Source organism: Oryctolagus cuniculus, chromosome 7 (assembly GCF_051225735.1).
Source record: "Oryctolagus cuniculus isolate XC-2025 breed Fujian yellow rabbit chromosome 7, ASM5122573v1, whole genome shotgun sequence".
NCBI classification, from domain to species: Eukaryota; Metazoa; Chordata; class Mammalia; order Lagomorpha; family Leporidae; genus Oryctolagus; species Oryctolagus cuniculus.
In genome coordinates, this window is record NC_142873.1 from 111,698,448 (window position 1) to 111,714,519 (window position 16,072).

At 42.5% G+C, this 16,072-nt stretch overlaps 1 protein-coding gene across 25 annotated transcripts in view; it reads right to left on the reverse strand.

Moving 5' to 3' along the window:
- The window catches only part of PATJ (PATJ crumbs cell polarity complex component), a 452,303-nt gene that overhangs the window by 425,616 nt on the left and 10,615 nt on the right, over positions 1–16,072 (reverse strand). For all 25 annotated transcript variants that reach the window (XR_016237308.1, XM_089337289.1, XM_070078398.2 and 22 more), the window contains exons 2-5: positions 10,400–10,455; positions 10,143–10,309; positions 6,722–6,916; positions 3,950–4,089 (exon numbers count right to left, since the gene is read on the reverse strand). Coding sequence is in view for 24 of the 25 variants with exons in the window: in XM_089337289.1 (XP_089193415.1) it covers positions 3,950–4,089; positions 6,722–6,916; positions 10,143–10,309; positions 10,400–10,421 (524 nt within the window). In the remaining variant the exon portion in view is untranslated. The remainder of the gene's footprint in view (positions 1–3,949; positions 4,090–6,721; positions 6,917–10,142; positions 10,310–10,399; positions 10,456–16,072) is intronic.

Genomic DNA, 16,072 nt, shown 5'->3' on the forward strand with positions numbered 1-16,072 from the left:
GCTTTACTGCTTGTATTACTTACAATTTAGCTTTCCATATGATTATTAATAATACAAGTGGAGTCGGCGCTGTGGTGGAACAGGTAAACCTGCCGCCTACAGTGCTGGCGGGCCATATCGGCACCAGTTTGTGTCTCAGCTGCTCCACTTCCAGTCCAGCTCTCTGCTATGGCCCAGGAAAGCAGTAGAAGATGGCCAAAGTCCTTGGGCCCCTGCACTCGTGTGGGAGACCCAGAAGAAGCTCCTGGCTCCTGGCTCCTGGCCCCTGGCTTCAGATCGGCACAGATCCGGCCACTGTGGCCAACTGGGGAGTGAACCAATGGATGGAAGACCTCTCTCTCTATCTCTCTCTCTGCCTCTCCTTCTCTCTGTATAACTCTTTCAAATAAATAAATAAATCTTTTTTAAAAATCTCTAAAAAATGTATACAGCTATAACATACATACATTTAATGGCAGATATTAACTTTCCCCAATACAATTACATGCAATTATATGATATACATGCTATTTAACTCCCTATTAATTTGTACACAAACACACAAACATATACCCCAAATTCAGACTTTCCATTCAAGGGAAGCTCAGTTCTTATTTCTCCACCACAACATTAAGAGATAATGAATTTCCATGACTTTGAGAGTCAAGAGGTCCTAGACAAACTCCTAAAATAACAGTTTTATGTGGAAAGTCCTTAGAATAAAGGAAGACCTCTACAAGACTATGAAGACCCTTTATATGCTCTAGCATGTCCTACCTGGCTGGTCCCTCTCTCACTGGTCACATCCTGCACCATCTCTCACTATGATCCCCTGCAGTTAAGTACTAGCCACACTCCAAGCACAGGAGCTGTATTTATTTATTTGAAAGTCACAGTTACAGAGAAAAAAGGAAAGGCAGAGAGAGAGATCTTCCATCCGCTGGTTCACTCCCCATATGTCTGCAATAGCTGGAGCTGAGCCAATCTGAAGCCAGGAGCCAGGAGCTTCTTCTGGGTCTCCCACGTGGGTGCAGGGGCCCAAGCACTTGGGTTATCTTCCACTGCCATCCCAGGCCATAGCAGAGAGCTGGATCGGAAGAGGAGCAGCCAGGACTAGAACTGGTGCTCATATGGGATGCTAGCGCTTCAGGCCAGGGCTTTAACCTACTGTGCCACAGCACCGGCCCCAAGTCTTCCTTTTCTAATAAAGGCTTTCTCTCCCCAAATATCTGTCTCAAAGAGGTGTTGGTTCTAGTTTCGTGTCCTTGGGGTTAAAGTCTGTGTGTATTTAATCTATATATGGTAGATCACAGAAATACCATGGACATATGGGATGGCAACCTGTGAAAAAAGTATTTAGCAAGGTACCTCATGATAACCTCATGAAATAATGGAGAAGTAAATGCTGAATGTAGGGACAATTATATTTGTTATTGATATGAATGCTTTAAAATTAGAGTATTGGAAGACCAACCTGGAATAAAGAACCCACATACCAGATACTGCTGCTCAACTTTCTATCAATAGGATTTGTATATCTAAACATCCAATATATTGAAACCACAAAGTTAGGGAGGATGACAAATATATTATTTCAGTACTTCTCAAAGCGTTCTAAGGAATTTAATAGGTGTTGTAGGAAGAAAAAGAGTCCATATTAAAAGTTCCATACAGATAGAAAACAGATTAGTGGTTACCAGGGGATGGAGAGAAGAAGGAATTGGGAAAAACTATTAATCAGTCTAACAATGTCAGGGTTTTCTTTAGAGATAATGGAAATTAGATAGTGGAGATGGTTACCTAACATTGTAAATATACTACAAACAACTACATTCTATACTTCAAAATAGTCAAGTTTATTTAGTGAATGACATCACAATAACAGTTTTAAAAGAGAAGAAAAAGTTAAAATTATATAGAACAGCTGGTCAATCAAAATGATTTTTCTTTAAAGGATCTCAAAGCCTGCAGTAAGCTAACAGCAATTCTAAGTCCAGGTCTATATTGTATGATCTAAGAACAGGCCTATTTTATACTTGCTATCTGTTTCATTTGCTGTTTCTTTACTAATAGCATGTGCTCTTACTCCCAGAACTGTCCCAACTTGAAAAAAACAATTCTATGATTACCCAAACTGTGTATACCTAATCCCCCAAGAAAAAGAATCAAGAGTTTCTCAAACATATCTGACCATTGCTATGGTTCCATAGAACATACTTGAGGATATGCTGTATTAGACTACAGAATTAAGATATAAAGGTATGAAAATGTTATATCTGAATTTTGATTAGGAGAGATTAAAATTAATTTTCCATGAATTGAGAATGTGAATTAAAAGACATTCTGTTGACTGAGAATTCTTACAATAGTATATCACCGTAGTTGCTATTACTCTAACAGGCATATTTAGGGAGGGTATTTATTAAATAAATAATAAACCAATGCTAGCATGCGATATTAGAGCATTAGTTTGAGGCGAAGCTGCTCTGCTATGATCTAACTTCTTGATAATGTGCCTATGAAGGCAGCAGAAGATGGTCCAAGTACTTAGGCCCCTGCCACCTCTGTGGGAAACCAGGAAGGAATTCCTGCCCCTGGCTCTGGCGTGGCCCAGATCTGGCTGTTGTGGCAAATTAGGGAGTAAACTGGCAGATAGAAGGTCTCTCACTCTCCCTGCCTCTCTCTGCCTTTCAAATAAATAAATAAAATAAATTATAGACTGGAAACTAAATGGAAGCAAAATATAATGCTTACATATACTCCTTAAATAAAAAAAGCAAGTGTAAATGGGGTGATAGACATAAGAGGCTTCTTTACTGACAATAGCATAATAAATCAAAAGTGTAATATGTTGGCCGGTGCCGTGGCTCACTAGGCTAATCCTCCGCCTTGCGGCGCCGGCACACCGGGTTCTAGTCCTGGTCGGGGCACCGGATTCTGTCCCGGTTGCCCCTCTTCCAGGCCAACTCTCTGCTGTGGCCAGGGAGTGCAGTGGAGGGTGGCCCGAGTACTTGGGCCCTGCACCCCATGGGAGACCAGGATAAGTACCTGGCTCCTGCCAATCGGATCAGCGCGGTGCGCCAGCCGCAGCGTGCCAGCCGCGGTGGCCATTGGAGGGTGAACCAACGGCAAAAGGAAGCCCTTTCTCTCTGTCTCTCTCTCACTGTCCACTCTGCCTGTCAAAAAAAAAAAAAAAAAAAGTATAATATGTCCACCAAAAAAGTTGTTATACTCTTAAAATCAGTGTGCAGAATGAAAGGTTCAATATTCTCATTCTACTGATCAGGCTATAGCTAAAATATGTTCACTTGTTAATGACAGAGTGTAAAGAGCTCTAGCTTAGCATTCAGACTGTCTTAGAATCCTATGACTCCAGCATCAATACCTTTGTAACTACAGATATCCTGAGGCTTTCTGAACCTCAGTTTTTTCCATCTAATAAAGGCTGTAATAAGGGCCAATGTTGTGGCATAGTGGATTAAGCTGCTGCCTGTGACACTGGCATCCCATACAGATGCCGATTTCAGTCCTGGCTGCTCCACTTCCAATCCAACTCCCTGCTAATGTGCCTGAGAAAGCAGCACAAGATGGCCTGAATGCTTGGACCCCTGCTACCTACATGTGAGACCCAGAAGAAGCTCCTGATTCTTGGCTTTGGCCTGGCACAGCCACAGCTATTGTGATCAGTGTGGAGTGAACCAGTAGATGGAAGACCAATCTTGTTGTCTTTCCCCTTCTCTCTGTAATTCTTTCAAATAAATAAATAAATATTAAAAAAAAAAATGCTGCAATGTTACCTATACAGCTGCCACAGTATATGTGAAAGTCAACAAAAGGCCTGACAAATGCATGAGAATAGCTAAAAGTAAGTTCATGCTATTATTACTGTTTTTGACACTAGTTTTTTATTCTTTTACCAATGTTTTCAGATTTGTCAGAAAAGAATTAGCAAAATGAACATCTTCCTCACCTGTCTGCTATACTCCCTGGCTGTACTTCCTTCACAAAGATGTCCACTTCTGCCATATTGTGACTTCTAAGGGCCACCACACTGAATCCAAGGCCTCCGGTTGAAGGCCGTTCTATATCAATGTATTCAATCTGCCGACCCTGAGGAAGGAACAGGGATAAAAAAAAAACAAGCCAATGACTTACCAGTAACCAACACACTCTTTCCTCAGAACCAAAACTTCTTAGCACAAAAACAGCTTCTCCTAAGTCACCTTTACAAAACCAAATAAACAACATTTCAGGAATCAATTGTTTCTGGCAAGCCTCTCCCTTGATTATTCAGGACAGAACACAAGAGGGAGTCATGAGGCATCTTCACACTCCATTCCCATTCTGAAAGAGAGTCCAAGGCTAGAAGAAAGCTTCTGAAAAAAACCTCCTTCCCCACAGCACGTTCTACATTACTTTGTATCCTGAATTTCCCTGAATTCTCTTGATGCAAAATACACCTTTAAAAGAGGAAAGTAACAAGACGTATCAAAAACATGCTAGCATTTAGGGTAAGTCAGAGCCAGATGCTGCATTTTTTAGGGTTCTGCTTTTAATTCTATTGTGATGAATTGATGTTCCAATGCTCCAGTCCAAACGGGTTCTACTCCATGACAAACAGGTAGATTTTTACTTTAGTTAAGAACTGAGTTCTTGGGTCCAGTGCTGTGGCTTAGCAGGTACAGCCACTGCCTGCAGTGCCATCAGCCCATATAGGTGCTAGTTCAGTCCCAGGTGCTCCACTTCCAATCCAGTTTCCTGCTGTGGCCTGGGAAAACAGTAGAAGATGGCCCAAGTCTTTATGCTCCTGCACCCATGTGGAAGACCTGGAAGAAGCTCCAGGCTCCCAGCATCAGCTCAGCCCAGCTCTGGCCATTGCAGCCATTTGGGGAGTGAACCAGCAGATGGAAGACCACACTACCCTGCCTCTCTGTAACTCTGCCTTTCAAATAAATCAATCTTTAAAGATTGATTTATTTATTTGAATGACAGTACAGATAGACAGAGGCAGAGAGAGAGAGAGACAGAGGTCTTCCATATACTGGTTCACTCCCAAGATGGCCCAACAGTTGGAGCTGTGGCAATCTAAAGCCACAGGAGCTTCTTCTGGGTCTCCCATGTGGGTGCAGGGGCCCAAGGACTTGAGCCAACTTCCACTGCTTTCCCAGACTGTAGCAGAGAGGTGGATGAGAAGTGGAGCAGCTGGGACTTGAACCACACCCATACAGGATGCTGTCACTGCAGGTGGCGGCTTTACCCGCTATGCCACAGTGCTGGCCCCTCAAATAAATAAATCTTTAAAAAAACTATATTCATAACATGAGAACTTTATAAATGCAATCAACTAGCAAATGTATTTTTTTTTTTTTTTTTTTTACAGGCAGAGTGGACAGTGAGAGAGAGAGACAGAGAGAAAGGGCTTCCTTTTGCCGTTGGTTCACCCTCCAGTGGCCGCCGTGGCCCGTGTGCTGCGGCTGGTACACCGCACTGATCTGAAGGCAGGAGCCAGGTGCTTCTCCTGGTCTCCCATGGGGTGCAGGACCAAGTACTTGGGCCATCCTCCACTGCACTCCCTGGCCATAGCAGAGAGCTGGCCTGGAAGGGGGGCAACCGGGACAGAATCCGGCACTCCGACCGGGATTAGAACCTGGTGTGCCGGCGCCGCTAGGTGGAGGATTAGCCTATTGAGCCACGGCGCCGGCTCCTAGCAAATGTATTCTATAAAAATTATTAGTCAAATGAAGAGCACACAACAAGAAAGTAAAAATGAAATTAGGTCCAGAACATTATTTAACTTTTACACCCTAAACAGATTCTTTCAAAATTAAAGTTTCACTTTTAAAGGCACTTATTAGATCATAAGGTGAACAGAAAACCGACACAGCCAAATTCAACTATTATTTAATTTTTAATAGATGCTAAGGGCTACAATTGTATTACCCTAGAATGTTTCCTTGGATTTTCCAAATGATGTAGTTTATTCATTCTGCTATGATGTAAAATTTTAAACAATATTAATTAGTATTTAATAATTTCTGGCACACATATTAATTTTTCTTCTGTGATGAAAGCCAATAAGAATCTCTTTCTTTTTTTTATTATTTATTTTTTTTTTTTTTAATTTTTGACAGGCAGAGTGGACAGTGAGAGAGAGAGACAGACAGAGAAAGGTCTTCCTTTGCCGTTGGTTCACCCTCCAATGGCTGCCGCTGCAGCCGGCGCACCGCGCTGATCCGATGGCAGGAGCCAGGATCCAGGTGCTTTTCCTGGTCTCCCAGGGGTGCAGGGCCCAAGCACCTGGGCCATCCTCCACTGCACTCCCTGGCCATAGCAGAGAGCTGGCCTGGAAGAGGGGCAACCGGGACAGAATCCGGCGCCCCAACCGGGACTAGAACCCGGTGTGCCGGCGCCGCAAGGTGGAGGATTAGCCTATCGAGCCACGGCGCCGGCTCAGAATCTCTTTCTTTACAAGAGCAGAAATGTGTCCAATTGGAGTAATTTTCTAAACAGTCATTTTCTAAACATTTTCACACACACACGTGGGTGCTTTCCTTATATAATTTTAATCCAAACAATTTCTAAAACATGATTTAAAAATGAGTCAACTCCTCCTAATAACACAAATGCACAAGCAAAGTACATAGTAACACATTTTAAGGTAAAAAGAGTGAGGATGAGTACCTTTTTAAAGCTAAACAGAAAAAGAAAAGCTAAATAGTACAATGAAAAGATATAACTTTACCTGAGCCATCTGTTGAATGATAGAGTTGAAGTCTTCATTTCCCAGCTTTGGAGTCCAAGGAAATAACCCAGAAACAGTCGAACTATTAGAGGGCCTATGGACATTCCCATTAGCAATGGAGCTATCAGTGAATACTAACAAGCCTTTCCTGGAAAAATCAAAGCTGGCTGAACAATCTGAGGGTAAATGGCTGAGCTGTTGACAGGAAACATAAAAGAGAATCAGCAACAGAAACCTACAGAAAAGACATTTTAAAACATTTATTAATTATTATTTTCTCCATTATGTATGTAATTTGCATGATAAATATGCACACATGTAATAAATATATGAATTTATAGGTGCATAAGTCTAGGATTTTTAAAAATTAATATTACACAGAATACTTAATAGCTTAAAATTTGTTTCTGCTTCCTGCCTTCTACTACCTGGAGTTAATAGCATGGGCACTAACATTTCATTACACTTCATATGCACAGATATACCTACTCATATAAACATGTAAGACGCTAAGTCATTTTGCATTTATCTGTACATTTCCACATGGGAAGCCACAAAAGATCCACAAGTAGCATACAGTAATAAAGGTACTTATTGAGTGTTTGCTAAGAGCCAAGTACTGTACCAAGACTCTCACATGTATTATCTCATTTAACCTGTAAATAGATTAAATCATTATTCCATTTTGTGAATGTGAAAAACGAGGCACATAGTGGTCAAGTAATTTTCCTAAGATTGGTGGTGAGTCACACAGCCACTTAAACATCATTAGAGAGAGAAGATAGTCCTATAATTACAGGGAGCAGGATTTTTTAGTTTCATTGATAAGACTGTCAACAAATAAAGGTAAAGAATAAAAGTAACACTATGAATAAATATCAACAGGACTGCATGAAAAGAATCAAGAATCCTTTGGCACATAGATCTTACAGTACAATGGATAAAACATGAGTGTGTATATAACAGCTGCAAACTACATAAATATAAAGGATTTTTTTAAATTTATTTTTGATAGGCAGAGTAGACAGTGAGAGAGAGAGACAGAGAGAAAGGTCTTCCTTTGCCGTTGGTTCACCCTCCAATGGCCGCCGTGGTCAGCGCGCTGCGGCCGGCACATCGCGCTGATCCGAAGGCAGGAGCCAGGTACTTATCCTGGTCTCCCATGGGGTGCAGGGCCCAAGTACTTGGGCCATCCTCCACTGCACTCCCGGGCCATAGTAGAGAGCTGGCCTGGAAGAGGGGCAACCGGGACAGAATCCGGTGCCCCGACCGGGACTAGAACCTGGTGTGCCGGCGCCGCAAGGCAGAGGATTAGCCTAGTGAGCCATGGCACCGGCCATAAAGGATTGTTATGAGACAGTTAAGTCCATTCTTCTAGTAAAAGTAAGTTTTGCACTTATCTTTCCCAATTTCAACTGCAACCAACGGTATTCACTACTGTGACATAGGATTCATTCTATTACCACAGAATGGAGAAAGGTAACCTTCAATACTGGGAATGCTAAAATTATTATATAAATCCTAGTCTTAAAAAAGAACAAATTCACAGAAATACATATGTGTCAAGTTTAATCCTTAACTGGCTATAAACAAATCATTCAATAAATAGTTATGGGCAGGCACTCTGACTTATCAGCCAAAAATAGATCTTTTTCAGGCTGGTGATATGGCACAGTAGGTTAAACCTCCACCAACAGCACTGGCATTCCAAATTGGCACCAGTTGGAGCCCCAGCTGCTCTTCTTCTGATCCAGCTCTCTGCTAATGGCCTGGGAAAGCAGTGGAAGATGGTCCAAGTGCTTGGGCCCCTGCACCTACACAGGAGACCCAGAAGAAGCTCCTGGCTTCGGGTAGGCCTGGTTCTAGCCATTGCAGCCACTTGGGGAGTAAACCAGCAAATGGATGATCTCTATCTGTCTCTCCCTCTGTCTGTAACTCTGCCTCTCAAATAAATAAATAAATCTTTAAAATATATGTATATTTCCCCCCAATTTTGTTAATTTTCACATGTTGAGAAATCTGCTAAATTATTTCCAATTACATTTAAAAATCTGCCCAAATTTTATCAACAGCACGTCTACTATTCAAGCACAGCTTCCAGAATAGACGATTAGAAAGCAATTTACCGTCTCTGATCCCAAAACACAGATCTCAAGAGGTTAAAAGTTGTATCACTCTCAGAAAAGGTCAGAGGTAGGAGAGGAAGGCACACACAGGTGTTGAGGCACAAAGGGTTAAGCTGTAACCTGCAACGCTGCATCCCCTATCAGGGTACCAATTCAATTCTGGCTGCTCTGCTTCCAATCCATCCCCTGCTAATGTGCCTGAGAAGGTAGCGGAAGATGACCCAAGTACCTGGGCCCCTACCACCCATATGGGAGACAAGGATGGAGTTCCAGGATCCTGGCTTCAGCCTTGCCCAGCCTCAGCCATTGCAGCCATTTGGGGAATGAACCAGCAGATGGAGGATCTCTTTCTCTCCTGAAGCAGCAGGAGGAGGATCTCTTCTTTCTCTCTTTCTCTCAACCTGCCTTTCAAATAAATTTTTAAAAATGTGCTACTTGGGGCTGGCACCATGGCATAGTAGGCTAAGCCTTTGCCTGCAGTACCAGCATCCCACACAGGTGCAGGTTAGAGTCCCAGCTGCTCTTCTTCCATTCAGCTCTCTGCAAATTGCCTGGGAAAGCACTGGAAGATGGCCAAAGTACATGGGCCCCTGCACCCAGATGAGAGACCCGGAAGAAGCTCCTGGCTCCTGGCTTCAGATCACCCTAGCTCAAGCCGCCATTGTGGCCATTTGGGATGGAACCAGTAGATGGAAGACCTTACTCTCCACCTCTGTCAAACAAACAAATAAAATCTTAAAAAAAAAAAAAAAAAAAAAAAAAAAAAAAGCGCACTATATGTCCTTTAAATCAACAGCTATGTATGTAGAGCCTACAGAGGAGAGGTAGTATTGTATTGTAGTAGAGAAGCACAGATAAACATTAAAACACCAGGTATGCTGCTTCTAATAAATTTCTAATCAGAATATCCACAAGAAACAATAAATACTTGATAATTAAAAGAGGTATGAATGATGCTTTACAAGGACGTGATAACTTCTTGCTGGAAAAAGACTTCACAAAGAAAATACCTTCAAGTTAAGCACTATATTATAAATATGAAGAAAATGTTGAGAATTCTCAAAGCATCTGACCATTACAAGTTTAAGTTAGCACAAAAACTATATTTCAAAGTCAAACACAAAGTTTATTCTCAACAGTTTTAAACTATTCATGCAAATGCTACCGATGGGTTCCAGGTCTCAGTAACATCTTGCTGCACTAAAAGCCTTTAGAGACAGCTTGTCTTTATCTCCTACTAGGACCTTTCCTTGCTGGTTCGAGCCCATCAACATAAACCCTGATGCGTGACTCACTTGTCCCTTCAGTTGCTTGATGGACTGCTGAAGTGTGAGGATCTGGTTGAAGAGAGGGCTCCTTAGTGTCTCACAAAACACAGATAACTTCTCATTCTGAGACGTGTCACCCTTCTCCTGCAATTTCATTTTCAGGCGATCAAGGACCTGCAGGACCTGCAGTTTATCTTCAAGAAGGATAATCAGAGTACAAGTTAAATCCCATCTTTCATTCCATTTCTGAATAATTAAATAATAACAGTATGTATCTGGCTTACCTGTGGCAGGATTTTCAGGCATTTTGAACTGTTCCCTTCAATCAATTTTAAAGAACCTACAGAAAATTTTAAAAATACAAAAGATGATTTTCCATTAGTGATATGTGTCTACAGATCAAAATTAAAGACAATTTTGGGGACATTCTTCATGAAATGACTACACTTGGAGAAATTTAAATTAAATCACAAGGAGATCCCACTACATACCCAATATGAGACCTAAAAATTAAAAAAAAAAAAAAAAAAAAAAAACACAGACTATACTGCTGATGAGGCTGTGAAGCAACTCAATTATTATACATCACTAGTAGGAATGTAAACCAGCACAACCACTTTGGAAAATTGTTTGGCCATTTCTCACAAAGCTAAAAATACATTTATTGGGGCCTGCACCGTGGTGTAGTGGGTAAAGCCACCGCCTACAATGTTGGCATCCCATAGAGGCACCAATTCGAGTCCCCTCTACTCCACTTCCAATCCAGCCCTCTGCTATGGCCTGGGAAAGCAGTAGAAGATGGCCCAAGTCCTTGGGCCCCTGCATCCATTTGGGAGACTCAGAAGAAGCTCCTGGCTCCTGGCTTCAGAGTGGTCCAGCTCCAGCCGTTACAGCCATCTGAGGAGTGAACCAGCAGATGGAAGACCTCTCTTTCTCTCTCTCTGCCTGCCTCTCTCTAACTCTGCCCTTCAAATAAATAAATAAATCTTTAAAACAAAATACATTTATTTATGACGTAGCACTTCCACTAATAAATAGTTACTCAAGAAAAATTAAAATATTTCTACAAAAAGACCTGTACAGGGGACCGGTACTGTGCCACACTGGGCTAAAGCCCCAGTCTGCAGCACCAGCACCCCAATTGGGTGCTGTCTTGAGTCCCAACTGCCCCACTTCCAATCCAATTCTGTGCTAATGCGCCAGGGAAAGCTGCAGAACATGGTCTAAGTGCTTGGGTCCCTGCACCATGTAGGAGACCTAGAAGAAGCTCCTGGCTTTGGCTATTGCACGACTTGGGGAATGTACCAGCAGATGGAAGATATTCTTTCTTTCTCTCTCTCTCTCTCTCTCTCTCTCTCTCTCTCTAACTCCTGACTTTCAAATAAATAAGTAAATCTTACAAAAGGTAAAGAAAAGAAACTTCCATTGGTTCAGTTTATACAATTCTGACTGAAAAATTAAAGTGGAGCAAACTTTCACTAAATTAGTAACAAAATGGCACTGTCCAGATCAGTTGCAGACAACAGCAGAGCTTTCAATAGAAATCTGAAACAAATGGAAACAAGCTCAAGGCCCTAAAGCATTTCTTTGAAGAAGTGGAACAGTAGATGAAACTTGACTTTACCAGGATGATCCTGAAGACAAAGCACAGTAAAAGCAATGGCTACCAAGAGGCCGAAGTGGTGCAGTCTAAGAAAAAACAGCCTGGTAACACACAAAGCACATGATACCAGTTTCTTGGAATTCTCCAGGAATTTTGCCCATTGACTTTCTGAAGGGCCAAAGAGCAAATGACACCTGTTTACTAGGAGAGTGTTTGAGAAAGTTAGCAGCTGTAGCAGGAAAGTTAGAAGCTATAGCAGGAGAGCTTTCCCTGAGAGTCCTTCTCTACCAGGGCAACATTCCTGCTCATTCTGCTCATCAAACAAGGGAAATTTTGCAAAAGTTTCAAGGAAAATCATTGGGCATCCATCTTAAAGTCATAATTTGACTCCTTCTGACATCTTTTTGTTTCCTAATCTTGAGATATACTTTTTTTTTTTTTTTTTTTTTTTTTTTTGACAGGCAGAGTAGACAGTGAGAGAGACAGAGAGAAAGGTCTTCTTTTGCCATTGGTTCACCCTCCAATAGCCACCGCGGTCAGCGCGCTGCTGCCGGCGCACTGCACTGATCCGATGGCAGGAGCCAGGTACTTCTCCTGGTCTCCCATGGGGTGCAGGGCCCAAGCACTTGGGCCATCCTCCACTGCACTCCCTGGCCACAGCAGAGAGCTGGCCTGGAAGAGGGGCAACCAGGACAGAATCCGGCGCCCCGACCAGGACTAGAACCCAGTGTGCCGGCGCCGCAAGGCAGAGGATTAGCCTAGTGAGCTGCGGCACCGGCTGAGATATATTTCAAAGGCATTGATTTTTATTCAGTTAATAGTGTAAAAAACCTGCATCTATGTGATTAAATTTCGAGGACCCTCAGTTCTTCAGAGATGGACTAAATGGTTGGCATCAACACTTACAGAAGTCTTTTGAATTTGATAGTGCTTATGTTGAAAAAATAAAATTTATATTTTTTATTTTTATCTTTTAATTCAACTTTTCCATGAAATTTTTGAAGTTCCCCTATATAACCTTCAGAATTAAAAAGAAAAAAAATACTGAAACATGCAAGGATAAATCTCAAAAATAGCAAACACTGCCTTCAAAAAGTTAATAGAAATGTGTGTTACACAAAACTATGTATGGGGGCCAGCGCTGTGGCGCAGCGAGTTAATGTCCTGGCCTGAAGCACCGGCATCCCTTATTGGTGCCGGTTCTAGTCCCGGCTGCTCTACTTCCAATCCAGCTCTCTTTATGGCTTGGGATAACAGTGGAAGATGGCCCAAATCCTTGGGCCCCTGCACCCATGTGGGAGACCCGGAGGAAGCTCCTGGCTCCTGGCTTCGGATAGGTGCAGCTCCAGCCATTTGGCCATCTGGGGAGTGAACCAGCGGATGGAAGACCTTTCTCTCTGTCTCTACCTCTCTCTGTAACTGTTTCAAATAAATAAAAATAAATCTTAAAAAAAAAAAAACTATGTATGGATTCCAATATTTTTGCACCAAAATAAATGACAAAGCTAACCTGTAATTACAGATTAGATTGCCTGGTGCAGGGGACAGGGGAGTTGCCAGTGACAGAGTTCAGAACAGGCTACTCCAAAATATGACATGCTAGCATGTTAGCTACTTATGCTGAAAGGAATTTGAGAAACAGGAGGTACAGGGAAGACTTCCCCGGCTGAAGGCCGTCTTCATGTGACACACTTCCCTTTCACAGAGGACAGGGGCATCCTTCTCTCTAGAGACAGAGGGATACAGGGGAAACCTGAAGAAGCAGGCTTCGCTGTTTCCCTCTATCACTCTTAGCCCAAATCTCTCTTTGCCCTATCATGTCTGTCTATAATTCTCTATTCTTCACCATACCTAGTACAAAAACATTTAGATTTAACCATCTTCAGGTTTTTATTGCCTTACGAAAGCAGTGTCACAAAAAAACTTAAATGTATATGCTCTTCTCTTTTTAATCCACCTATTATTATAAAGGCCTCAACTGAAAACTTGGAAGCTAAAAGAAAAAGATAATTTTCCTCCCTCCCCCACTGGGAAGGGGTTCAAAGGAGCTTTTTGGGGTGAGAGAAATGTTCCAGTATCTCAATGAGCTGCTGTTACACAGATATATACATGTGCCAAAAGTCACTGAATTAGACACTTTAAATTGGCATATTTTTACTGTGTGAAAAATAAAATTTAATAAAGTAGTTTTTTTAAAATGATTCTGATCTGGAGAAGAATATCCTAATTAACAAATCGAGATTTTGGAGATTTTAAAAAAGAAAAATATTCAAGCTACACAAATGACTCCTAAGATTTACGTGAATCTCCAGAAGGAAACTGCCCGAGCTGGCATTCTTTATGGATAATTTTAACTGCAATGATTGGCTCAAGTTAGCCTAAAATGCAATGTTATCAAAACTCAAAAAGCCAGCAAAATCTTTTGCTAGGACCAAAATGGCACTTTCACACTGATCATTTTTACTAGTGATACACTGTTGTAATGAACAATCAAAGAAATAATTGAGTATTATATAATCAAAATTTCTTGGATACAGTGGCTTCATCTTCTAATTCGAGGTCATTAAGAAAGCATAATAAAAATTCAGTAAGGGACACCCGCTGGCACTGATAAAAAGTTCAAGTTCTCCATCCAAATGTTCACAAGATTCAGTGGTAGCTACCACCGAAGTGAGCATCACAGAACACTCCTACTAGACTCAGCACCTCAGCTATGCAACATCACAAGTACCCACTGACAGGTCACTCAAAGTAACACTGCCCATTGCAAAGCAGTGCACAGACCAATGGATCAGCCAGAACATCTCAAAGGTTACTAACACATCAACATCTCTAAATAAAAGAATGCAGGCTCAATGGTAAAATGCCATTTTGTACTGTCAAGTGTTAATGATAGTTACTATTAAAGATTAATAACTGGTTGGCATTGTAGCGTAGAGTGTAAAGCCGCCATCTGGGATGCCAGCATCCCATACAGGTGCTGGTTCAAGTACTGGCGGCTCCACTTCCAATCCAGATTCCTGCTAATCTGCCTGGGAAAACAGCAGAGGATGGCCCAAGTACTTGGGCCCCTGTCACCCACGTGGGAGACACGGATGAAGCTCCTGGCTCCCACATGGCCCAGCCCCAGATATTGCAGTCATTGGGGATTGAACCAGTGGATAGAGGATCTCCTCGTCCCCCTCTCCTGTTAATTCAGCTTTTCAAATAAATAAAAAGAAGTCTTTAAAAATAAAAGATTACTGGGCCTGCGCCGTGGTTCAATAGGCTAATCCTCCGCCTTGCAGCGCCGGCACACCGGGTTCTAGTCCCAGTCGGGGCACCGGATTCTGTCCCGGTTGCCCCTCTTCCAGGCCAGCTCTCTGCTGTGGCCAGGGAGTGCAGTGGAGGATGGCCCAAGTGCTTGGGCCCTGCACCCCATGGGAGACCAGGAGAAGCACCTGGCTCCTGCCTTCGGATCAGCTCCTGCCTTCGGTGCGCTGCCTTCGGATCAGCGGCAGCCATTGGAGGGTGAACCAATGGCAAAGGAAGACCTTTCTCTCTGTCTCTCTCTCTCACTGTCCACTCTGCCTGTCAAAAATAAATAAATAAATAAATAAATAAATAAATAAAAGATTATTAACAGCCTATACTCCAGACATCATGGAAAAACAGAAGTGTAAGTCTGCACCATCTTCTAGGAGGCCAACATAGTAGTTTCTATACATATATAAACATCTATTACAGTTACATTCTCTTTTACTCAGAACTTCAGAGCATAACTCCTATAGAAAAACTTTCAAGGAGTGGGCATGTGGTGTAATGATTAAGTGACACTTAGGATGCCTGCACCCCAAATCAAAGTTGCTGGGTTTGAGTTCCAGTTCCACTTCCAATCTAGCTTCTTGCTAATACACACCCTGGGAAGCAGCAGGTCAAGTACATGGGTCCCTGACACCCACATGGGAGAATCAGAATTCCTTGCTCCTGGCTACAGCTTAGCAATTTCAGGTATTTAGGGAATGAGCCAACAGATAGGTGATCTAGATCTCTCCCCCTCCCTCCTTCTCCCCTCCCTCTCTCTGTTATTCTTTTAAGCAAATATAAATAAGTAAATCAAATATTTTTAGATTTGAAAGACAGAGTTACAGGGAGAGGCAGGGAGAGACAGGAGTCTTCCATCTGCTGGTTCACTCCCCAGATGGCCACAATGGCCAGGGCTGGGGCAGGCCAAAGCCAGGAGCTTCTTCCAGGTCTTCTACATGGTACAGGGGCCCAAGCACTTGGGCCATCCTCCACTGCTTTCCCAGGTGCATTAGCAGGGACCTGGATCAGAAGTGGAACAGCCAGGACTCCAGCCAGCACCCATATAGGA